Source organism: Neolamprologus brichardi, chromosome 7 (assembly GCF_056152115.1).
Source record: "Neolamprologus brichardi isolate AB-2024 chromosome 7, ASM5615211v1, whole genome shotgun sequence".
Lineage (NCBI taxonomy): Eukaryota > Metazoa > Chordata > Actinopteri > Cichliformes > Cichlidae > Neolamprologus > Neolamprologus brichardi.
Window position 1 is genome coordinate 59,811,029 of NC_142110.1, and position 25,622 is coordinate 59,836,650.

At 37.5% G+C, this 25,622-nt stretch overlaps 1 protein-coding gene across 2 annotated transcripts in view; it reads left to right on the forward strand.

The window, feature by feature from the left end:
- Positions 1–24,269, forward strand: part of slc4a5b (solute carrier family 4 member 5b) — a 53,100-nt gene extending 28,831 nt beyond the window's left edge. Inside the window, exons 16-27 of one of the 2 annotated variants that reach the window (XM_087843994.1) lie at positions 412–470; positions 3,354–3,545; positions 4,379–4,492; positions 4,804–4,917; positions 9,549–9,710; positions 10,072–10,250; positions 10,591–10,663; positions 10,748–10,816; positions 13,477–13,650; positions 15,499–15,663; positions 18,633–18,685; positions 23,800–24,269. In XM_087843994.1, coding sequence (XP_087700120.1) covers positions 412–470; positions 3,354–3,545; positions 4,379–4,492; positions 4,804–4,917; positions 9,549–9,710; positions 10,072–10,250; positions 10,591–10,663; positions 10,748–10,816; positions 13,477–13,650; positions 15,499–15,663; positions 18,633–18,685; positions 23,800–24,070 — 1,625 coding nt within the window. In that variant the 3' untranslated portion in view covers positions 24,071–24,269. The remainder of the gene's footprint in view (positions 1–411; positions 471–3,353; positions 3,546–4,378; positions 4,493–4,803; positions 4,918–9,548; positions 9,711–10,071; positions 10,251–10,590; positions 10,664–10,747; positions 10,817–13,476; positions 13,651–15,498; positions 15,664–18,632; positions 18,686–23,799) is intronic. The other variant, XM_087843993.1, reaches the window with a different exon arrangement.
- The last annotated feature ends 1,353 nt before the right edge of the window (positions 24,270–25,622 follow it).

Sequence of the window (25,622 nt, forward strand, 5' to 3'; positions counted from 1 at the left end):
TGTATCAGGTAGGTTTGGATATTTTTTTTCCTTAAGGAATGAAATCATCATTTTAAAAACTATATTTGTATTTATTTATTTTATCTTTGTCTAATATTAAAACATGTTTGGTTGTCTGTGTTCCTGATGGACATATTTGATTGCATAAGAAGCATGTGTTTAGTTTTTACTCTGTCATGATTTTGTGTACTTTTTTTTCTGCTTCATTTTTGAATGCTCACTAAAAAAGTGAGTACGCATCTAAATATCTCTTGTAAACATTCCAATATAATGAAAAAATAGTGATTGAACTGGGATATAGAAAGTTATATTGCATTATTAACACTATTACGTAAAGCTTTACATTTTACATCATCCATCATTCATTCTTTTTTTCTTTCTCTTCTTCAACTTATGCCTTTTCCTCTTCAGCACCTGCACTGGGCTTGAATGCTTCAGCTCCACTTGCAGATGATAATATGACTCTGCTGGTAAGTGACAGAAGACCGCAAAGAGTTACATTGGCGTCACTTTCATGAATTTTCATTATTCCCATTGGTGAAAATAATTTGTATCTCAGTTTATTTGGCTGTTTTGATCTGCAAATGTTATGATATGAACAAATTTGAACTAAAGACTGAGTGAAGTAATTGAGGCCCCTATTTATCAAGCATTTTAGTGAAGGAAGTTAGCCTGGGATAATAATTCTTTAGCTGCGCCAACTTTAAACACTTTTTCAGCTTTCTTAAATTATGTAATGAATCCTAATTTAATTTAATTTAATCATAATTTATTATTTTTTATTTTTTTTGTCATTTACTAAACAAAACGGAACCCTTTTGATTTAGAAAAAAATGGCTGTCATCCATTTTTAACAAATTGCTTTGACTTTTTTTTCAGACAAAATGGTTTATATTTAATGCATTTAGAAAAATTTAGAATTAAATTTTTAAAATTATGATGTGGTGTGCATAAACTCTATGTTGTTACTAAAATATCTCACATTGACTCAAGAGTTGGGAGTTAGCCTTGTAATCGGAAGGTTCCTGGTTCGAGCCCCAGCTTGGACAGTCTCGGTCGTTGTGTCCTTGGGCAAGACACTTCACCCGTTGCCTACTGGTGATGGTCAGAGGGCCTGGTGGCGCCAGTGTCCGGCAGCCTTGCCTCTGTCAGTGCGCCCCAGGGTGGCTGTGGCTACAATGTAGCTTGCCATCACCAGTGTGTGAATGTGTGTGTGAATGGGTGGATCACTGGATGTGTAAAGCGCTTTGGGGTCCTTAGGGACTAGTAAAGCGCTATACAAATACAGGCCATTTACCATTTACCATTGATTTGCAAAGTCAAGTTTTTGTGGCCTAGAATTAAATGTTGTTTGTGTTGCAATCTTTGCTCTTCACTGGAGTGAGGGGAGGCTCTGGACAGTGCATGCTCAATCAGTAGCAACCTGTCACTAACTGTCAAGGAAGGCCCACCCATTTCAACATCCTTCTGGACACTCCTAAGGATCATAATTTTAAAAATGAATATCACATTGTATTCAAAACAACTTGAAATGGAGTCCATTAACCCACTCTAAAGTGTTTACTGACATTAGAGGATTATGAAAACCAAAATGTTTTTTTCATTGACTCCTCACCTGGCTATTAGAAAGAACTGCTGAGGCTCAAGACACTTCCACTTTGGCTTTAATTTTTAGACTGTAGAATCTACACCTAGTTCTAGATGTCTCTTTTTTTTCCAGCCACAAAATGCTATGCTGGTCAGTATAACTCTATTTTACCAGATCTAAAATTGTACCTCCTTTTATACTACATGTCATAGTCATACAGGAATTTTTTGGCCGAGACAAAACAACTTTTCTTCGTAAGTATATTACACAGAGAGATTGCGATGTAGACAGGACCAGCCACAGTTTTAATGACAATCTTAGATAGTGGACAACCTCCTGAATGACACTCATAGCATTCATTAATGTTAAAAGGCAAAAACACGAACTTTTATATTTTGCCCTATATTCACAAGAGAAAAAAATATGACCAGTAAAGTTCCCCTACAGATGGCAGATACTACTACTAAAGAGTTTTGGGGTTGTTACTATAAGAGTGATACATATATACAGACTGATGAATTTTGATTGATCAGTCCATAATACCTTCTTCCAGTCTTCAGTAGTCCAATGGCGGTGTTTCATGTCCCAGGAAAGCCTCTTTGTCTTATTCTGACTTTTTACCAATGGCTTTCTTGCTGCAGCTCATCCTGTCAAACCTGAGCTCGAAGTCTTCTCTTCACAGTTGAAACTGAGGCTTACTTACTATGACTACTATTAAGCTGTGCTTCAAGCTGTTGTCCTGTGAGCTGCCTATCACGCAAGCTGTTAACTCTCAGAAACTTGTCCTCTGATTCAGTTTTGGCTCGCATCAACATCTCCAGCATGGTCAGTGGCATGGTCAGAGACAACATGAAATAGAGCCGGCTTGCAGATTTGCAATCCTCTGAGTGAAGAGATTGCTACATTTCACAGGATCATATATGGCTGTTAGCACACGCCATGTAGCGTACGCACTCTTCCCCTGGGCCCAGCTACTCATAAACTTGTGCAGAGAGCTGGACATACTGTATTGAACAATGATAGTGTGTGATTAGATCCTCAAAGCTTCACAATTCTTGGATGAATGATGATGAAATTTTGCTCTGTTATTAACCTACATTAAATGAATAGCTTTAGCTGACTTGTGTTTAAAGATGGTTATTTTAGAGTGTTTAAATACTCAGATTCAGTGTACTGATACTGACTGTAGGTGACCTCGGCTGGCTGGAAGTCAAGCATTGTTTTTAAAGCAGATTTTTCTGATGGCTACCCTAATTATTATACAGCTTTTAAAAAACTGTATAATACTTAAGCATTATTTAAAAGTGTTAGTCTATTCCTCAGAAAGCAGCAGGAAAAGGATACAAATTCCATCATGATTTTTAATTTGCAACTCTAAATTTCATAAAGCTGGGATACAATGCTTTCTCCTATGTGGCAACATTTTTAAAAAATAATGTAAAGGTCCAGAATGAAGTTCAGTGTGATTCCTATAATTGAGTCCAGTTACTTGATAAATATGGGCCAAGACAGGGCTGTTAATCCAGCCATCAGAAAGCACTGTGGCTTTCAGTTATATGTGTTGTGTTTTTTTCTTTTGTTATTGCTTGGTTTTTTTTTCTCTTTCTTGTGTCTGCTTTTTCTCCACTCCGCTACCTATCCATCAATTTTCCCTTCTCTGCTATGTTTCTTCCTTCCTCATCTCTTCGTTTCTTGAACCCCCCCCCCATCCTTCATCCTCTCGATTCTCTACTTTTGCTTCTCCTTCTGCCGTTGTCGTTTTTAGTTTAACTTAACAGATCTGGACTGGAGTCAGCTGAGTAAGAAAGAATGTGTCAAGTATGGTGGTATGCTGGTGGGGAACTCCTGTAAGTATGTTCCTGACCTGGCCCTCATGTCCTTCATCCTCTTCTTTGGCACCTACTCCATGACAGTTTCTCTTAAGAAGTTCAAGTTTAGCCGCTACTTCCCAACAAAGGTAAGCAAATCCTTATACTCAATAACTGCACAAAGAAAACTCTCCCAGGCTGCCTTTAATTCCTGCATGTGAAATGCTGGTTTCCTTTCATTTGATGTTATGCCTATAATTACAGCATCAAAGTAGTGACATTTAAAGAACAACACTGGTGATATTCCTTTTAAGGTCCTTTTAAGGTCATACCAAGTAGGCTATTGTAAAACTCATTTTTACTATAATCAGTCACTTAGACTAAAAGGCTAGTTTCACAGCCTCTTCAAGTGAGATGATCTGCTTGTTTAGCTATTTTAGCATTTGAATGGTTCAGTTTTCAGTTTTCATGCAAGCACTTAGGCTTCACAGAGGACTGAAAACATCCAAACTTGTATACTTCTGTAAGGTTGCATGATGAAAATGAAGAGCAACAACTAAATACCAATGAGACTTTGGAACAGACGAGAAATAATAAAGTATTGTTTGGCTACTATAAACAGAAGCACTTTCAATTTCTCACAAGATTTAGAGTGAGTGTTAAATTGTTCTCAATAAAATGACACATCATAGGAAGTGCCTAATAGGCAAAGACAAATGCCATCATACTGCGAGAAGACATCCAAACGTCTGGCAAGAGATTTCTGGCATGGCATAATTATATGTACCTTGTCTATTTACTTACGTAGTCCATCTAAATATACTCATTAGAAATGTAGAATATTACCAGTGTTTTACTTTAAAACTTCACCTACACAGTATGTGCTCGTTATCCAGACAACCAACCTTACACTTCCATATGTTTACCAGAATGTTCTCTCCATGTTGTTTTCCCCCCACTGCTTTCCACGTATGTGCTCCAGCTTCGCACACTGATCAGTGATTTTGCTATCATCATTTCTATCCTGGTCTTCTGTGGGTTGGATTGTCTGTTGGCGCTGGACACACCCAAACTGCACGTACCCACTGAACTCAAGGTCCACCCTTTCCTAAATACCTTTCTCATCTTGTCAGACCTTGTTCTTAGGACACTGCTGGCCACTCAATTCTTTCCTCAGCAATGTAGTTGTTTACACATTACACTAAACAGGATTTGGAGTGTGTGGATTGATCAATTTTACACTTTAACTGAGTAAATAATCTCTTTTTTCTTTTCACTGTCTTGCTTTCCTCATGTATCTACCACTTTCTTATACTTAAACGTATGTCTCCCGTCATCACTTTTACTGTGCACATTTGTCTTTGCCCTCCTTTTGTCCTGTGTAATTGTATATGGACTGACCTATAGCTGAGGAAGCTAATCAGTGACTTTGCCATCTTCATGTCAATCATGTCCTTTGTGGGTCTCGATATGCTGATGGGGTTAGACACACCCAAACTTATTGTGCCAACAGAGTTCAAGGTATTTGATTTTTCACAAAATCATTTTTTAAAAAATATATATATTCTGTCACTTCAAAGAATAATTATACTTTTAACAAGAGCACTCAATGAGCCCAACTCCCCCCAAGCAGCAAGAGCTATACTAAAACTTATACTGATGTCAGCGTTGGTAATGTGGAAATCCCCAATTATGACATTGCTTTCGTAGATCATTTATGCTGATGTCAGAACAATATGGAAATCTTTTGCAGTATATTCATCTCTTTGTGTCATCATGAAGTCATAATGTTGTATTGGAAAAGAAAAAAAGTTTTTGAAGAGCTCAAAAAGAAAATGTTTATGTTTATCTTTTAAAGTTTGGAAATGATTCAATGGAAACTAAGGCTTTTTCCCTAATTTGTGGGACCCTGACTTTATATTTTGTTATCTTTACCTATATGTTTGGACCAGAATTGGCTAAAATCGTTGGCTTCTATAAGCTGTAAAAAATTGAGATTTTAATATATACTGAAAGCAGTCTAAAGTACATTGTTGTATAAAGCACTTTGAATGCTCAGGTAGAGTAAAAAAGTACAAGATAAGAACCAGTCTATTTACCATGCAGTGTGTGATTTTTGCAAAACTTCATGGCATTATTCTGATGTCATAGGTCATCGCATAGAAAAAATAGAAACACATCTCTCTCCATGTCGTTTCATATAAAAAATTACTCAATATGTTTCCTTGAATTTTTTTTTCTCCCAGTATCAACTTCGACCTTGAGCCTTAACTGTGAAGATCAAATAGTACTCTGCATCAAATGGTACTCATGTCCACCGAGGCCTAGTATATTAATGTGAATTTTAAAAACCATAAAATAGTGGTTTATATAACATTTTTACTGATTTTCACATGTGCTGTGTCCTTGACCCAATTTTCACCTAAGTTAAATCAGCTCAAACTGTTACTGGTATTGACCATTACACAAAGTCTGAAAATGATATCTTGAATACTGTCGCTAAGACATATATATGTGTTTAATTTTGGGTTTTTTCCCTCTTTAATTCTGGGTGCATGCTAGCAATGGTTAGAAAATAACTTTTAATGTAGTTGCTGTTATATTGTTATCATATTGGAAGTTTTTATACTTCTAACATGATATGAATTATGCTTCCAATATCGCCACCTATGTATAGCTCTTTAGAGGGAACTATTTCAGGTTTACATTCACTGGACACTTTATTAGATATGCCTTGCAATGTAAACCCCATTTTAGCTTTAGTCTTAATGCTTTGTAGGATAGATTCAACAAGTTCGTGGAAAATATGTTTATGTAGGTTCTCATTCATCCAACTCTTGGTAGGCTAAGAAAATTGGACTTAAAGCTTTTGGAATATGTTTCAACTCTCAGGCTTCTTCAGTTTTAAAACTGATAGGTGAAGAGTTCCAGGTATTTAAGCCCTACTGGAGGTTGTCCCTTAGAAGGTAGTCATTGGCCCACTATTAATGATGGTGCAGACACACTTTCTGCTTTTAAGTTTAGGCTTAAAACTTTTCTTTTTGACAAAGCTTATTATTAGCAGTGGATCAGGTGACCCCGAATCCTTCTTTTGTTATGCTGCAATTAGGTTAAGCTGCTGAAGGCTTCACATAATGCGCTGAACGTTTCTCCTTCTCTCACCTCTTTTCACTCACTGTTATACACCACTCTGCATTTACTCATGAGTTATTAATCTCTGGCTCTCATCCACAGTGTGTCTTTTGCCCTGTCTTCTTCCTATCAACCAGTCGTGGCAGATGGCTGTCCCTCCTTGAGCCTTGTTCTGCCGGAGGTTTCTTCCTGTTAAAAGGGAGTTTTTCCTCCCCACTCTTGCCAAATCGTTGCTCAAACGAGATCATTTAATTGTGGGATTTTTTCTGTATTGTTGTAGATTCCTTGCAATATAAAGCGTCTTGAGGTGATTATATAAATAAAATTGAATTGAAGATGTCTGACATTTTGTGCCGTAAGCCAATAAGTCTGATGAATGATGGTCATTCGAAGTGGATATAGATTGCTTCTTTTATTCCTGTTTCAAACCATCCATTTTTTTAGTCCAAAATGTGGACATTAGCCATGTAGACCATCCTACATACCACCACCTTTACCCCAGGGGATGCTATACCCTGTATATATACCCTCAAAAGATCCACAAAGGAGTCCCAGTTAGACCTATTATTATCAGTATGAAATCAGCCACCTACAGAATTTACAAGCACCTAAGCGGCACTAGCACCTAGCTACTGGATGACATCAGGTAGAGCGGGTAACCTACTAATCGGAAGGCTGGTAGTTTGATCCCTGGCTCCTCCAGTCTGCATGTCAAGTATGCAAGTTATGCATCCATCGGAGTGTGAATGTGTGTGAATGTAGTTAGAAAGCACTGGCTGTGATTGGGTGAATGTGGCATACTGTATAGAACCCTTTGAGTACTCCAGGAGAGTAGAAAAGTACTACAGTGGCTTGCAAAAGTATTCGGCCCACTTGAACTTTTCCACATTTTGTCACATTACAGCCACAAACATGAATCAATTTTATTGGAATTCCACGTGAAAGACCAATACAAAGTGGTGTACACGTGAGAAGTGGAACGAAAATCATACATGATTCAAAATATTTTTTACAAATAAATAACTGAAAAGTGGGGTGTGCGTAATTATTCAGCCCCCTGAGTCAATACTTTGTAGAAGCACCTTTTGCTGCAATTACAGCTGCCAGTCTTTTAGGGTATGTCTCTACCAGCTTTGCACATCTAGAGACTGAAATTCTTGCCCATTCTTCTTTGCAAAACAGCTCCAGCTCAGTCAGATTAGATGGACAGCGTTTGTGAACAGCAGTTTTCAGATCTTGCCACAGATTCTCGATTGGATTTAGATCTGGACTTTGACTGGGCCATTCTAACACATGGATATGTTTTGTTTTAAACCATAATATTCCCTTTCCCAAGAGGAAAGATCAATAATGGTTCAACAGCCACCTTTAAAGGGAACAACCCCTAAAAGGGTTTAAATACCTGGGACTTTACATATTTTGGTTTTAGAACTAAAGAAGGCATTTGGATGAAAACTGAAACATCTTAAGAAAATGAAAAATTTTAGTAGCCTTCTTTTTAGACAAGGTGTTAGAAGCATTCAGAGATTTTAATCCATATTAACATGATGGCATCACACAGTTGTTGAAGATTTATAGACTACACATTGGAAAATCCCATCCCATTTCAGCACATCTGAAAGGTGCTCTATTGGATTGACATGCGGTGCTGGAGGCCATTTGAGTCCAGTGAACACACTGTCACAAAGAAACTAGTTTGACATGAGCTGGGTTTTATGACATGGAGAGTTATCATGCTGGTAGCAGGTGCTACCAGCTCATGCTACTAGGATACAGTACACTGTGGTCCCAAAGGGACGGACAAGGTCAGCAATAATACTCAGGTAGGCTATCAGGTAGTGCCCAAAATGTGCCAGGAAGCGATCACCAGCAGCAACCTGAACCACTGAGGCAAGGCAAGACTGAATCATGCTTTCATGCTGTTTGGGCCAAATTCTGATCAAAGGAGAATAATCACTCGTCATACCAGGGAACATTTTCCAATCTCACTTTGAACATCAGCAGGTCTTTTTGACTAAGTCTATAATCTTAACTCAATTGAGTTATGGCATAGTCAAAAGTAATTTGTGCTTGTATCTGTCACATTTTCACACAAATTGCATTTTCAAATGCTTATACTATAGAGCTTGTTCTACACTCAAATCATTTGTTATTTTCTGGAAGAAAATTTGATTAGATATTTGTGCTAGATATGTGCGCATTTTAACAGGTATACCTAAACAACCAATGAGTGTGTATGGCAACTGTAGTTACTTTTTAAAATAATTTAATATCAAAAAGAAAAGACTTAAATAGTTCAATTAAGGTAAGGCACTGGCCCACTTAGAATGGAATTTTACAAACCCATAGAAATTATCCAAGCTACATAAATATGCTATCGTTTATATGTGCAGCTCAACATGTACATGTTTATAAAACATACAGAGATAAAATGTGCAATTCTTTTTTAGTATCTAAAATAACAATTTGGCCGATAGCCAATTTTGTTGCTTTTTTTTTCCATGTTCCCCTTTTTGTGTCAAGAAAACATATCTCTTCATTATATATAAAAAAAGGATTATTTAAAAGTCTCTTTTCTTTAATGCAAAAGTAATATGGCATACTAGACAAATATCATTCATTCAGTAAATGGCACCTTAATTGCTATCATCAGGTCAACATCTGATAAAAGGTGAATCCTCACTGTTCCACCCCTGAAAAAGTAAAATGGCCAAATGGCAGATTAATGGGTTTAAAATGGTAGTCTAGAAAGAAATGGACATAATCACAGTGGCTGAGACGAGCGTTTTCTAGCATATGCATGACTTTTACTTAATAAATGATCTGCACAATTTTTATTTTGCCGTTGTAACCTAACACAATTCTCTGATTTCCTCTTTCACTATTTTCTGCTAGTATGGTAGTTTCACTGTATTTAAATAGGTTTTAAATATAAAATATTTAACAGATGATTAACTAATGCTTAATAGTGTGCACTTATTATAAAGTGTTACCAATATTTCTTCTTTGTTGTTATACAGCCTACACGTAGTGACCGGGGCTGGCTGGTGATGCCCTTTGGTAAGAACCCCTGGTGGTGGTGTGTGGCCAGTTTCGTTCCTGCTCTTCTGGTCACCATCCTCATCTTCATGGACCAGCAGATTAGTGCTGTCATTGTCAACCGCAAGGAAAACAAATTAAAGGTCTGCAAACACCTAAGATGAAATGGTCACAGAAGAGATAAATATATAGAGTATATTAAAAAAATTCTGCCTAAATGTTAACAGTTATAGATATAGATATTCTCTGGGAAAGGTAATGAGAAGAAAAAATACAACTGTTTACAACTTGAACAATTGTAACTTGAGTTGTAACAGTACTGCACTACTGCTTCAATACATTACTATACTAAAGCAATGAAAGTGTCATGATGCTTTGTGATACTCAAATTTAAAGCAAATGTATTATTTGTGTTTTTGGTCATTTCTGAACTGTTTACACAGTTCAGGATTACATGGGGAGTGGATCTTCTGGGTAATTTCCCGTTATTGCACCCAATTTCAGAAAAGCTGTGGCTACCACTTGGACCTGTTCTGGGTAGGTGTGCTGATGGCTGTGTGTTCTTTCATGGGCATGCCATGGTATGTAGCAGCCACTGTCATTTCCATTGCTCATATCGACTCACTGAAGATGGAAAGTGAATCTAGTGCCCCTGGAGAGCAACCGCAGTTCCTTGGAGTCAGGTGGGTCCCCCCAAGAAAAAAAAAAGCTAACCATCACCAGCTCTGTGTTCTGAAACATTGCATGCTCATAGGCTGGTAATTGGGGGACAAGGTTGGGGGAATAAATTCTATAAAACTTATTTTTGGAACCAGAGGAGTGTCCCCTGCTGGCTTAAGGAAGGCTTAAGATGGTGAAAAGTGAAAATGCTTACTTAACTTTTGAGATCTTAAAGATAGACTGCATAAAAAAGAGAGTCCTTATTTCAAATTAAGGTCTGTGTGGTTTCTGATTGCCTAAATCATCTTTTTGTGTGGACCTAGAATAAAGTTTTATGCTATGCTTTTGATTCTTCACTTTCAGAGAGCAGAGGTTGACAGGCACTTTGGTGTTTGTCCTAACAGGACTCTCAGTCTTTCTTGCACCTATACTTCAGGTAAGTTCGTACATGAGACTGATGTGGTGTCAGTAGAAAGTTTATATTGGTTTTATTTTAAAATGTATGTTCTGTTCAATTCAGTACATCCCCATGCCTGTCCTTTATGGAGTCTTCCTCTACATGGGAGTGGCTTCACTGAGTGGCATCCAGGTATACTACAAAAAAATACATATATATATTTTTTTCTCCATATTTTTCTTCATGGAAACTATAATCTATATGCCAATATATATTAAAAGAAAATGGTGCATAGCTGAAAAATCAGACACAAGCAGAAACAGGAATAACAAAAATCCATAGTCTTATTCAGTGTAAACGAATTAATTTTCAAACACCATGTGACCTTTACTTGATAGGCAGATATAGCAGCTGACAGAAATTTTGCCAAGACTGTCTAAAGTCAAAAGTAATTTGTGTTTGTAATGTGTAACATTTTCACACAAATCCTATTTTCAAATGCTTATACTACAGAGCTTGTTCTACACTCAAATCACTTGTTATTTTCTGGAAGAGAACAAGGTGGATGACAATTTTGTTTTTTCTCAGAGGGCCAGATTGTACAAGCTTAAGGAAATGAATGAGTTTATAATAACATATAATATAATATAATTGACAGATCAATTAAAGCACTTAAACTCAATTCAGTTTTATTTATATAGCACCAAATCACAACAAGAGTTGCTTCAAGGTGCTTTATATTATAAGGTAAAAGACCCTACAATATTAGAGAGAAAACAGAAAGAATGGATAGGATATCCATCAAGACTAAGTATCTGGTTAGACAGTATGTTTCTAAGATTTTTAGGGCTGAGTACAATTACCTTAGTTTTATCTGAATTTTGAAGTAAAAAATTCGATCATCATCAATGAATCTTTATATTTTTAAGATATTTCTGCAGGTTAACCATTTGGTGTGTTTCATCTGGCTTCATGTATAGACAATGCTGGGTATCGTCTGTGTAGCAGTGAAATTGTATGTTATGCCTTCTAATGATACTGCCTAGGGGAAGCATATATAATGTGCACATGATATGCAGTCCTTGCACTGAACCCTGTGGAACATATGGCATAGAAATAGAATATTTAACAGTATTCTCTGAAATTCCTCATTTCTTTTATCACTTCCTAATAACATTTAAATCTACTCTATTAGTTCTCTATTCTCTATTAATCAGCTATGTGCCACAGGCCTTCAAAGGCGGCAGTAATTAAACCGTTACTTGAAAAGCCATCATCACTTGACACAGATGTCTAAGCTAATTAAAGGTCAATCTCAAATCTCTGAAAAAATCTTCAACTGCAGAGTAATGGTTTATTTAAAGAGTTTCAGTCAAGTTTAGGAGTTCATCAAATTAACAGTGTTAGTGAAGGTTAGAAGTGATCTGATGGCCTTTGATGGTGAAATCATCTCTACTTGTCCTGCCACACCTCAGCACAGTGTTCGATGCCGTTGACCTTAATATTTTATTAAAGCAATTAGAGCATGTTGTAGGCATTAAAGATAGTGGTTTGAATCATATCAAATTAGAATCTGCAAATTGAAATGTAATAGATTCCAGTGTGTTCATGTAAATGGAGAGTCCTCTTTACACACTGAGGTTAATTGTGGAGTTCCACAGGGTTCAGTGCTAGGACCAATTCTGTTTACATTATACAAGTTTAACTTAGGCAGCAACATTAGAAGATATAGGAATGAAAATATGGAATAATTGGAATTTTTCATTTCTGGTAATTTCCTGGATGACATAATGGCCTGCTTCTAAATTCAGATAAAACTGAGGTTATTTTTCTCTGCCCTAAAAATCTTAGAAATATGGTATCCAATCAGATGCTTACTCTAGATGGCATTACCTGGGGCTCCAGAAACACTGAAAATTTTGCAATCATTTATGACCACCTTTAATGAGCATATTAAGAATGTAAGAGTGCTTTCTTCCATTTTTGCACAATCTCTTAGAAACATCCTGTCTCAGAGTGATGCTGAAAAACTAGTTCATCCATTTATTACTTCTGGACTGGACTACTAATTCATTATCATCAGGATGTTCTAAAAACAGAGACTAGAAAAAGAGTATACTTTGCCTATACTTCATTGCCTAAATATAGAACTGCATTTAAATTCCTCCTACTCGCATGGAGGGTCTTGAATAATCAGGCCCAATCTTCTCTTAAAGACCTCATAGTGATATATCACCCAAACAGAGCACTTTGTTGCTGGCTTAATTGTGGTTCCTAGGACCCTTAAAAGAAAAATGGGCTCAGGCCCCTCTTCTTTGGAACCAGGTCCTAGTTTGGATTCAGGAGACAGACAGCCTCTCTACTTTTAAGATTAGGCTTAAAACTTTCCTTTAAAAAAAAAAAAAAGCTTATAGTTAGGGCTGGATCACTAACCCAAAGCAGCAACTTGGTAGAGGTTAATTAATCATCAACTCAGTTTTTTGCAGTCTGGATTGAGATAGTTTGTCTATTGTCTTAGAGCATCTGTCTAAAATAATGCCCAGGTGCCTATAAGAATGCTGTAGAAATTTTACTGACCTCTTCTTGAATATAGTTGGGTGCTAGTTTTCTAATTAATCTGTAATCCCCATGTCTGTAGGTTCTCAGTCTTCCAGATCATAGTAATCTAAGGAGCTTGGAAAGAAAGTGACGGGACTGCGTTATGTATTAACTATTACACTTCACCTCTCATCTAGGAGGAGGAGTGAGACACTTTCTTTCCAAGCTTGCTAGACCGGTGTAATCCTTGTTTCATCTCTTAAACACTAAATAAAAGAATACCTTAAAATATTTTCTCGATTTCTTTGTTCCAGTTCTGGGAGCGCATCAAGCTGTATCTAATGCCGCCCAAACACCAGCCAGACTTCTCCTTCCTGCGTCATGTCCCTATGAGACGCGTCCACCTTTTCACCCTAGTCCAGATTGTGTGTCTGGCTGTTCTCTGGATCCTTAAGTCTACATTTCTGGCCATCATCTTCCCAGTAATGGTGAGGGTGTTCTGTGTTCTTCTGTTTGGGTAAATGAACTGATTTTTACATAGCATCATTCTATGCTCCCAGAATACTCAAAGCACTGTATACAACTTGCCTCCTCATTCACCCATTCACACAAGCACTTCTTCTATGCTTACATGCTTTCCATCTGCTAATCACGCACATTCATACTCTGATGGAATCGTCAAAGAGCAACTTGGGGTTTGTATCTTGTCCGAGGATATGTGGGATTCAGACTGGAACAGCCAAGGATGGAACCATCAACCTTTCGATCAGTAGATGATCTGCTATACTTACTGAGCTACAGGAACAATTTATCAAACTAAACTACCAAGAAGGGTCATTGTATAGCTATTAAACTAAAAATTATTCTGGCTAAAAGTAAAACTACACGGATTAAACTGTCTGGCACGTCCTCTGACGTGAACAAAAAAATATGTCGAAACAGATGCTTTTCTATCATCATTTACTCAAAAAGCAGAAAGCAGGAATTACAGTTGTACTGAAAAAAGGTTACATTCCGGTTACGATGCAGCTAATAACTTTAGCTTGATTTAAATAATATTCAATGACCTTTAAGAATGTCCTATTGTCTTATTTTATTGGTCCTGTTTGGAACCTTTTGTAAATTTCCATGTTTTACCTTCCAAAATAACTAAAGTTATCAACAGGATATAAAGAAGCAAAGGCTTTGACATTTTCCTCTAAAGTATCTATGCAGAAGTGAGAAAAGTGCATGCTTTTGTCACTTCAATACAAATAAAGCTTTATGAACACTCTTTAGTCACCTTTTTTCACTCACTATGTGTTTTATTCACCACTCTCCATCTTTAGCTAGACTTGTTGCCATAGTGTTTCTTTTTGTGCTGGCTTCCTCCTCTCACCCCTGGAAATGTGACAAGCACATTTGTTATGTGCTTGTTCAAACAGTATCACACATTCAAAAACATTAAAATGCTGCTCCTAGTGATGAAAGTTTTTGTTAAATTTCGAAGAGGATAGCTAGAAAAACTGCCTTATTTTCTACTCTAAAGCTTTGTAGTTTTTTCTTTTCATTTCTTTTTTCAGATTTTCTGTCTACTCTGATATGGCAAAGAGTAGACAGGAAATCTGACAGATATTGATTTGATTTTAAAAACGCATTTCACTTAATAGTGATCCATATAAACATTCAGCTCAAATCGACACATTCCTAAATAAAAGTTCAGAATTATTTATGTAAACAGACTACCTTTATAGTCCCCAAAATTTTGAAAAACCTCCAGCTCATCCATTTGGAAATAATACTTATATTCCAACATCACTCTTGAAAAGCTGCACACAGTCAGAATTTCGTCCATTATCAATCTAATATTTTCTACTCAAGTAGATTGCCAAATTGGATTGACCCTGGAAAAATTCATCAGTGGTCCTTTTTTTCTTCTTTCTTTTGTCATATGAAAACCTGAAGATAAAACACTGTTTTGTAAAATATTCTCCAAATGATTCCCAAATACAACTAAGTACTGAAAATAAATCTATTAAACATTGTACAAAACAATGAAAAATGTAATGTTGCTTGTACAAGTTGTTTTTTGTCACATCAAAACCAACTTTCAAAGGATCTCTCCAAGGCGTATCATTTTTACTTGTTAACTTGCTTCATTTAGAAATGGTCTAGAGCAGACTCGAACCCAGGCCCCTCTATTTCAGAAAGTCTGCTACTGAGCCACTGGGCCTCATTTACTGATATGATGATAATAATTGTATTAGTAGTAGTACAACTCTCTTCAATTGTGTATTATTTATATAGCGGCAATTTACAACAATGACAAGATAATGTTAATCTACCTGGTTTTGTAGATTCTCGGTCTCATGGTTGTACGGAAGCTGCTGGATTTGATGTTCTCACAACATGATTTGGCCTGGCTGGATGATATCCTGCCAGACAAAGACAAGAAGAAGAAGGAAGATGAGAAGAAGAAGAAGAAAGACAAGAAAGCACCAGAACCTGAGAGTGATGAGGAGGTGAGGAAATGCACTATTTGTCAAGTGTGGATCTGTCTTTCTTAGTATTAACTGTGTATTTAAGTGTGTGTCACTCCATCTGCTGTGGTTGTGTCGATCCTGGGTTTATTTTCTCTAACTAATACTGTATGTTTCTCCTCTCCCACAGTGTTGCTGAAAGGCACTTCATTCCCTCTTACTACAATCTTCCTGTCTGTCCATCATCTTTTCAGTACATCTTTCACCTCTCCCACTTTGTTCCAACCTTTAGAAACAGTGTGTGTGCTTATGTATACCCTTTGTATTTATGCTTCATCCAAGTCTTTGTCCATACTAAAAGGGTTGCTTGACAGCTGTGTAGAAGCACAAGTGATGCCCACTGATGGCTTTAAAGGATAAGCTTGGTGTTATTGATCAAATTTTTATTAGTATCTTTAGCTTGGTCACTATCAGCAGTATTAACTTTGCCCAGTTCACTGAAACACTGAAATTCTTGTCTCATAAGCCTCTGCTATTCATGCCTGGGGGAGATGTTTTCCTGAATTGTGCAACACAGTTAATAAACTACACTCTTCAGTTCAGTCAGAAACCCAGCACAGACCAAAGCGATCATCCATGAAAATAGACATGAAAGTAAGTGGAGGAGCAGGAGTGGATGTGGGTTGCAAAGCAGCTTGTTGCGGCTGAAGGAACTGAAATGGCCCTATCTGAGATTTGAAAATCTGTGGAAGGGTATATGCTGAACCATCAGCTGATGTGGGCTGGAGTTGAGATCCAATTATGGCCGAGTTAGAATACAAATAGAATAGAAATATCCTTTATTGTCGCTCATTAGGGAAATTCAGGTGTTCAGCAGCAAAGTAACAGGCAGAGGGAGCATGCAGATTCAAAAAAGAATTTACAACATGAAAACATGAATTTAAAAAATGTAATTTCTAGCCGTGAGAGCAGTTCCTTCTTCTGAATGTTGGAACACTGTGCCTCTGTAAGTTCACCATTAAAAAAAACACCCAGCACGCCCCTGCGGGCGGTTTTATCCTTCAAGCTCGGGTCCTCTACCAGAGGCCTGGGAGCTTGAGGGTCCTGCGCAGTATCTTAGCTGTTCCCAGGACTGTGCTCTTCTGGACAGAGATCTCCGATGTTATTCCCGGGATCTGCTGGAGCCACTCGCCTAGCTTGGGAGTCACCGCACCTAGTGCTCCGATTACCACGGGGACCACCGTTACCTTCACCCTCCACATCCTCTCGAGCTCTTCTCTGAGCCCTTGGTATTTCTCCAGCTTCTCGTGTTCCTTCTTCCTGATATTGCTGTCATTCGGAACCGCTACATCGATCACTACGGCCGTCTTCTTCTGTTTGTCTACCACCACTATGTCCGGTTGGTTAGCCACCACCATTTTGTCCGTCTGTATCTGGAAGTCCCACAGGATCTTAGCTCGGTCATTCTCCACCACCCTTGGGGGCATTTCCCATTTTGACCTCGGGACTTCCAGGTTATACTCGGCACAGATGTTCCTGTACACTATGCCGGCCACTTGGTTATGGCGTTCCATGTATGCATTGCCTGCTAGCATCTTGCACCCTGCTGTTATGTGCTGGATTGTCTCAGGGGCATCTTTACACAGCCTGCACCTGGGGTCTTGCCTGGTGTGATAGACCCCAGCCTCTATGGATCTTGTACTCAGAGCTTGTTCTTGTGCTGCCATGATTAGTGCCTCTGTGCTATCTTTCAGTCCAGCTTTGTCCAGCCACTGGTAGGATTTCTGGATATCAGCCACCTCCTCTATCTGCTGGTGGTACATACCGTGCAGGGGCCTGTCCTTCCATGATGGTTCCTCGTCTCCCTCCTCTTTCTTGGGTTTCTGCTGCCTGAGGTATTCACTGAGCACGCTGTCAGTTGGGGCCATCTTTGTGATGTATTCTTGGATGTTCGTTGTCTCATCCTGGACTGTGGTGCTGACACTCACCAGTCCCCGACCCCCTTCCTTCCGCTTAGCGTACAGCCTCAGGGTGCTGGACTTGGGGTGAAACCCTCCATGCATGGTAAGGAGCTTTCTTGTCTTTATGTCAGTGGCTTCTATCTCCTCCTTTGGCCAGCCTATTACCCCAGCAGGGTACCTGATCACGGGCAGGGCGTACGTGTTGATGGCCCGGATCTTGTTCTTACCGTTCAACTGTACTGAACTGTATTCTATGAACAGAATTCTGACATAGTTTCCTGGTTGCTCTAGGTGGCAGATTTCTGTGTGTCGAGGGCTGTGGCAATGGCGTCCTCTGTCGATCTGTTTGTGCTGTAGGCAAACTGATAACAGTCTAGGTTTTGTGGGAGGGAGGCCTTTATTTGTTGCAGAATCAGCCTCTCGAAGCATTTAGTGTCTGCAGACATCAAGGTGATAGGCCTGAGAAACTTTAAGGTAGATGACTTGTTAACAGGAGTGATGGTTGCTGCTTGCTGCTATATGCTGGTGTACCTGGGTTTTAAGGTCTCTAATAAAAACATCAAGTCTCATCCTTTAAGATTCTAATTTCTCCTGCATGCCAACTGCTTCCTCTTTTTGTCACTTAGCCTGACAGCTCTGCAAACCCTCCAGTGAAGATTCACATGGAGACCACAAAGCCCCACTCAAAGTCAGACCTTTCCCAAAATAACTCTCCCACCCAAAGCCTATCCTCAGATTGTGAGTACACTAATAATTTCTATTACCTATGTGTCAGCATAATTTATGTTGTAAATATTCAGTGTTATTAACTAACACAGATGAGGTGCAAACAGCATTCGATCTTGTTTGTGACATTGGATCTTTTGTAGATTTCACTTTGACTGTTGAAGTAATGCACAGTATCTGCCAGTTTTCAGTGAATGTACTTAATAATTTCTTGTGTTTCTGTGTTTGTATTTATGTTATCTGTTTACATGCCTGTGTATGCTTGTTTGGTGTTGTTTTGTGCATATGTTCTCTGTCCATATGTGTGCATGTGGCTTCTTACAGGAGATGAACCCTTACTCAACAGTCACATCTGATCAAAATGAGCTAGACCACAGGTACTGTGTGCTGAAATTGCACGTGCCCTACAGTGATCTGATATATTCACCTGACAGGAACATTGGGGACAAAACTGTTATTTCCAGACCACAAAACACAGTTATAAATAAGAAACACACATTTCATTGAATTATCAGCTTCTGTATTGTATTTCTATCCCTAGTATGTAGGGTGATGATTTAGATGATCATAGACTTAGACATTTTTATTTGTAGAGCTTTTGTTTGAAAGCTTGTGATGTTTCTGTATTGGAAAGATATAGAGTATATAGACAATGGAGTATATAGATAACGGAGATGTAATCCAGTGCACTGTCATAGAAACTGTATAGTGCAGTGTATGAAACTGTTATTTTAATTGTTATTATTATTATTGTTATTTCTATGCAGATCTGTATGTTTGGTATTTGACAGCTATCTCCATTACTGTAAGTTTGTGATTTTGTTAAAAGCAAGACGTTTTAAGCAAAACGTGTGTTGTCAACTGTGACATTTTGATACCAATAGGAGTGAAATCGGAGCCATTGGTACTACGTGACAATTGTTTTATAGCTTTGTTCTGATTCCTGCTATAAATACTGTTCGTAAGTTTGTGACTGCAAAAATTATTATTATTTTTATTTTACCATTTTCACTGAATTTTAGCCCAGTTTTCCCAAAGTTGTATAACACTTAAAAGAAATCAGTTGTTTCAAAAACAAAGTAAGTTAAAGTTACTTGTTGTACAATAGTGCATTGAAATCATTTTAAACTCTTCAAACTCTTCAGGGACTTTATTCCCCCCAAAAAAAATCTATCTACTGTAATGTGAAAAATCTCGAGCCACAACTCATTTCTTTACATTTTGTTAGAAAACTGGGAAAGGGGTGCAGTGCTTTATTCAAACATGTGCAAACATGAATGGAAATTAAAGCCACTGAGGCAGCTTTCAGTTATTTATTTAAGTGTCATAGAGAAAACTTCTAAAGGCATCTTGAAGAACATTCAAAGGTCTTCTTTGGACCTTTCTGCCTTTTGTTCTGTTCTCAAGACTATCCCACGCTGCTTCAATCATGTTACACAGATTTTATGCCAGATACACCTTCTGCTACAATCCTGCCATTTATCGGGGATTGTGACCCCCAGAGACTGTGTTTGTGCCTCTTTCCAAAATCACTCCAGGGATCCTGTAAGGCCACAAAAACAATTTCAAGATACCATGTAGTAAACTGATAATCCTTGGTGGTGAGATTTCTTCTTTAATCCTGCAAACCATAGCTATAAAAATTCAATTTAGGATGTTTTAATCTGAAACAGTAAATACCCCAAACATTTGAAGCCAATTTGAGAATGGACCTCCATCTTAACATGTTTTTCCTTTAAGTATGATCTTAACAGGTGTATCTGAATCATGTTGAAGTCTGGGATAAAAAATGTAACTTAAAAAAAACACACTACACCTTCACTAATGCAAAACAGATTACATTTTTAAATAGATACAACTCAAAGATTCAGTTATACATCTTGTTTATGTGCACGTAGATAGATAGATAGATAGATAAAACTTTATTAATCCCTCGGGTAGGTTCCTCTGGGAAATTTGTTTTCCAAAAAGCACAGCACCGACAGAAGTTACAGAGTTAAGAATATTACATATATATATATATATATATATATACACACATATATAAATACAAAGACATATATAGATAAAATATACAAAGGGGATAAATAGAATAAATAGGAATAAAAATAAAAATAAAAATACAAGTGAATTGCACATGACACTCCGTTTAGCTCAAACTAGTAGTCTGATACAACAGTCCTGCAATCTTTTCTCAGAGTTTTGTGATGAAGTGAAGCTTTTGACTGAATATGCATCCACACAGCTCAGTCCACTTAGCCTGATGTCATTAGCCATTTCAAATATGTTTAAAACGGTCCATTTTAGTACCAATAACATGATCTCCCAGCTGTCACAATAAACTGCAGCATTTAGGAATCCAAGAGGATTTACAAGATCCAGCTGATTAGAAGTTAGCAGAAAATTAGTTATACAGTTGGTATCTATATATATAATTTTGCGACTGAAATCTTTTTTGAAAAAAGTATGTGCAACATGCTGTACTGTAACTTTGGATTCATATGTAAGAAATAAACAACAAAAACTAAACTAAAAAATAGCAGTGATGTTTTGAGGGTTAGTGACATGCTATCTGGTAGATAGCTACAGAGCTAAGGTTAGACTTGCTTTTTTTTCTGTGCTAAACACTATAGCCCAGAAAAACATTTTTTTTTACTGCTTGTTTTGTTATGATCAGATATAAATCAATTTTTAAAAAGATGGTGACAGTGAAAATTGTGTTGATACTTCGGTATTAGACTTTAGAAACCAATGGAGGGTGTCACAGTAGCTATATCCATCTTTTATAATGAAAGAATAGAAAGACAGACAAGCTTTTTTTCCCTTTTTTTTTTTTAAATAAAATTATCATCATCATTCATGCCTTAGCAATGGCTTTCTTGCTGCAACTCATCCTGTCAAACCTGCAGCTCAAAGTCTTCTCTTCACAGCTGAAACAGACTTGCTTAATATGACCAATACTAAGCTGTACTTTGAAGCTGTTGTCATGTGAGCTGCCTATCAGGCAAGCCGTTAACTCTCAGAAACTTGTCCTCTGATTCAGTTATGTCTTCGGGTCTGCAAGACCTCTTCCTGTTTGAGTTTGCCCCAGTTCCTGAGTGCCTTTTGATGCTGAAGGAAACTGTACTCACTGACACCTTAACTTTCTTTGCAATTTCTCTGTAGGAAAGACCTACATTTTTAACTGTTAGTGTTTAAGTGATGGTCTGTCTCGCTTCCATTGTTTATTGCCTTTTTCTCGCAATTTTTGTAGCAACACACTACTTTCTGAAGTAGAATACTGTTCTACTGATGCTCATGAGGGTACGGTACCACAGTGTGTTTCAACACTGCTTTTATGCAGACAGAGAGAGTTGTAAGTATTCCAGAAAAGTGGAACATCTGTAGAAATTAGTAGCACCAAATTTCAAGGTTTGATCAACCTCCATTGCTGCAGAACAGCTTTAAATTGTTAACCCATTTTGCGTTCCCTGAACACATATGGAATTATTCATTAAACAAAAAAGTGTAAAATAACTCAAAACATGTTTAATATTTTAGATTCTTCAAAATAACCACCATTTCATGGGGCTGGTGACTTGGATGAATTCATCTTTAAAAGCAAAGAGGACTCTTAGATTTCCTTTCCTGGAGCGGTCCGCATGTGAGCCAGTTTCGTCATAGTGCTTGATGGTTTTCACCACTGCACTCTTTAAAATAACATAACATAATAATAAAATAATAACTCAAAACATGTTTTATATTTTAGATCCTTTTAGTTTTAGCAATTTTCTGGACTGATTGACCTTCAGTTCTTAAAGTTACGATGGACTGGCTTTTCTTTTTACTTAGCTAAACGGTTCTTGCCATAATGTTTTGAGTTATTTCACACTTCTTTTGTTTACTACATAATTCCATATCTGTTCATTCACAGTTTTGATGCCTTCAGTGAAAATCTACAATGTAAATATATCATATAAAGGTTTCAATCAATATATTCATTGTTCATTCATTGTTCATTATTCAGACTCTTTAAAAAATTTATATATATATATATATATAAATATATATATATATTTATATATATATATATATATATATAAATTTTCCTAAATGGCATTCCAAAAAAATATAAATATATATGTATACCATCATTACCAGCAGATAAATGAAGTGGCTGACATCATGAAGTCCTACCAGTGGCTGGACTGAAAGACAGCACAGAGGCACTAACCATGGTAGCACAGGAACAAGCACTGAGCACAAGATCCTTAGAGCCTGGGGTCTATCACATGCACGCCATGCCATGCAGGGCAACCATAACCAAGTGGCTGGCATAATATACAGAAACAAGTTCCAAGGTTTAAAATAGGAAGCGCCCCCTATGGTGGTCGAGAATGACCAAGCTAAGATCCGGTGGGACTTCCATATACAGACAGATAAAATGGTGATAGCTAACCAACCGGACATTGTAGTGGTAGAAAACCAGAGAAAGATGGTGGTAGTGATAGATGTAGCGATATCGAATGAAAGCAATATTAGGAAGAAGGAACACGAGAAGCTAAAGAAGTACCAAGGGCTCAGACAAGAGCTCGAGAAGATGTGGAGGGTGAAGGTAACAGTGGTCCCAGTGGTAATTGGAGCACTAGGTGCGAGTGGCTCCCGCAGATCCCAGGAACAACATCCGAGATCTCTGTCCAGAAGAGCGCAGTCCTAGGAACAGCTAAGATACTGTGCAGGACCCTCAAGCTCCCAGGCCTCTTGTAGAGGACCCGCAGGGGCGAGAGGGTAATATAACTAGGAATTCCTTAATTTACGTTTTTATGAAATTGAAAACTCAATTGCAAGTTTCAGGTCAATCAATCAAACATGAAGTTTATTATATAAATTATGGTCAATATTGGAATCAGAAAAATTATTGAGCATACACTCATTGTTTCAAGTTGACAGCTAATGAGCCTGAGTCCTGAGTTTCACAGTCAGATCTACCCATTGCTCTTTGTTTCCAGCTTCAAAACACCAGATGGTTATGCCAAAAACACTCACATTCAAGTTTTCTGGCAAGATGTAGCCGCTGTGGCACAGAGTAATCACCAGTTGTTGACACAGTGGCTATGACCTGTGGAAAGCAAAGCCTCTTGAGGACATGGAGCAAAACAGAAATATCAAAAGTGAAAAGACAACAGCTCATGAAAACCCTCAACACTCCAACTTATTAAACACTGCCTCTCAGTGGTTAAACCTTTGGTTACATTTTGCAGAGGGTAACTGCCAACTGCTGTAGAGAAATATATTTAAAGCTTTGTTTTCTGGTACTAATAAAAATATGTTTTAGCCAGAAATTATTAAATGAATGATACCCTTAAAGACAATATAATGAAATACATAACAGAAGGATGATTTGTTGCAGGACTGCTGGTTCAGTTTGAGGTCTGATTTCCTAATAAATTGAAAAATTGGAAACTGTGAAAGTCATGGAGAGTAAAAGTGTTCCATCACCACTGTTCCTCAGCATCACTCTGCACCTGAAGATCTCCTGTCCCCCCTCACGTGCCGACTCTGAACTCAGCCTCAGCCCTCCTCTGCAACACCCACAACACCAGCCTGTGCCCAGGGTCAGCATCCGTGTGGAGTCCGATTGCGAGGAGTCTGGCTTCCACTTCAGACAGCAGCAGCACAACTTCTACCCGTCTGATGACTGGCCACTGCCTAAAATGGAGAAAGAATCTTGCAAGAAAAAACAAGATCACTTTCAAAACTCCTGTGCTGAAACCATTTTGTAAAAACAAACAATGTTGAAAGGTGCAAAGTGTTGCTTACTGATCACAGATCATGTCTAACATCGTTTAAGTGTTGTTGTTTTTTTTTTGTAATTATCAGCTCTCAGGTCTGCTTTGGAAACCAGCTTCTTGTAGTTCCAATAAGAAAAACCAAAGCATATTAATGAATGCACAATCCCTCTCTGAAGCAATTAGATAACTGATAAATAGGTCAGTTTAATAGGTCAGTGTATTTAATGAGTGGCCAAGCATGATCTACATGTTTATGCGCATTTCTGATGTAAAACCCTGATCTAAAAAATTAAAAAAGAAACATCCATTTAAAAGCTTTTGGTTTGTTTTTGTCATAACAGCGTTCATGCAATTCATTTTCTTGTCAGGAAATTCTTTCCCCAGAGTTTCCCTACTTGTATTTAGAATAAATGATACTTAATGTACTGTATAATGCAGTACTTTCTGTAATATAAATATGAAATCTCAATTTTTAAAGCAAATGATAGCATGCAGCGGAGTGTTCATTAAATTTGAAAATACATCTTGGCCTTCTAATCACAGCTAATGAAAGAGTCAGTTCAATGCAATGACATGCCATCTACAACACCAGTATATGCCTTATTTGTTACATGTTCTGAAGCAGTTTTAGGTCATGTATGAAACTGTGATGTACCTTCCTGAACCTTCCAGTTCAGTGGTACAAAAAATAAAAATCCCAGTGGAAGGTTCAGAACTGACAGAAGCTATCTAAATTTTAGACAACCAAACCTGTGAACTTTCAGTTTTAGTTAACGTAAAATTTACAAATGGTAAACTTTAGTGGAATTTTATTTTTAATGAATTGAGACATAGAATGAGGAGTACTTTGGACTAGAGATGGCACGATACCACTTTTTTATGTCCGATACCGATATCATAAATTTGGATATCTGCCAATACCGATATGAATCCGATATAGTGTTTTTTAATCAATAAAACTGTTTTTTAATATCTTGCTGCATTTTGTATAAGTTCATACTCAAGTTTAAATAAACAACAACACTAAAGCTATTCATTTATACCTGTATGTAAAAAATACACTGCACCCAAAATATTTCATAGTTCAGCAATACTGATCAATCTAATAAACTTAAACCTACTCCATCCTCCCTATTCTGGTATTTTAAAGAGTACTTAGCAGAAATATTAAGCAACTGAACTAATAGGGTTGCAAACTCCCAGCAAAAAAAATAAATAGAGAACCCCCCGCCCTCTTCCTGATGATGCTTAATCGACGTAATCAACTTTAATTTGATGCAGTGTGAAAATTTTTTTTTATTTTTCAAGAATAATTAAATAGATTCAACATCAACATTTCTTCTACAGAATTGCAGACTGCACAGATGGTATCTACCCAAAGGAAAAAGTAGTATAGCTTACTAGAGTTGTTACGGTTTGGAGGAGGACTCAAGCGCAGGACTCCGGTTCTGATGCTCACAAGAAGGGTTTATTTACAATTCACCAGGTGTATATACAAGAATGTGCGGGGGGTGCTATATACAGCTGAGTGGGGGGAGAAGGG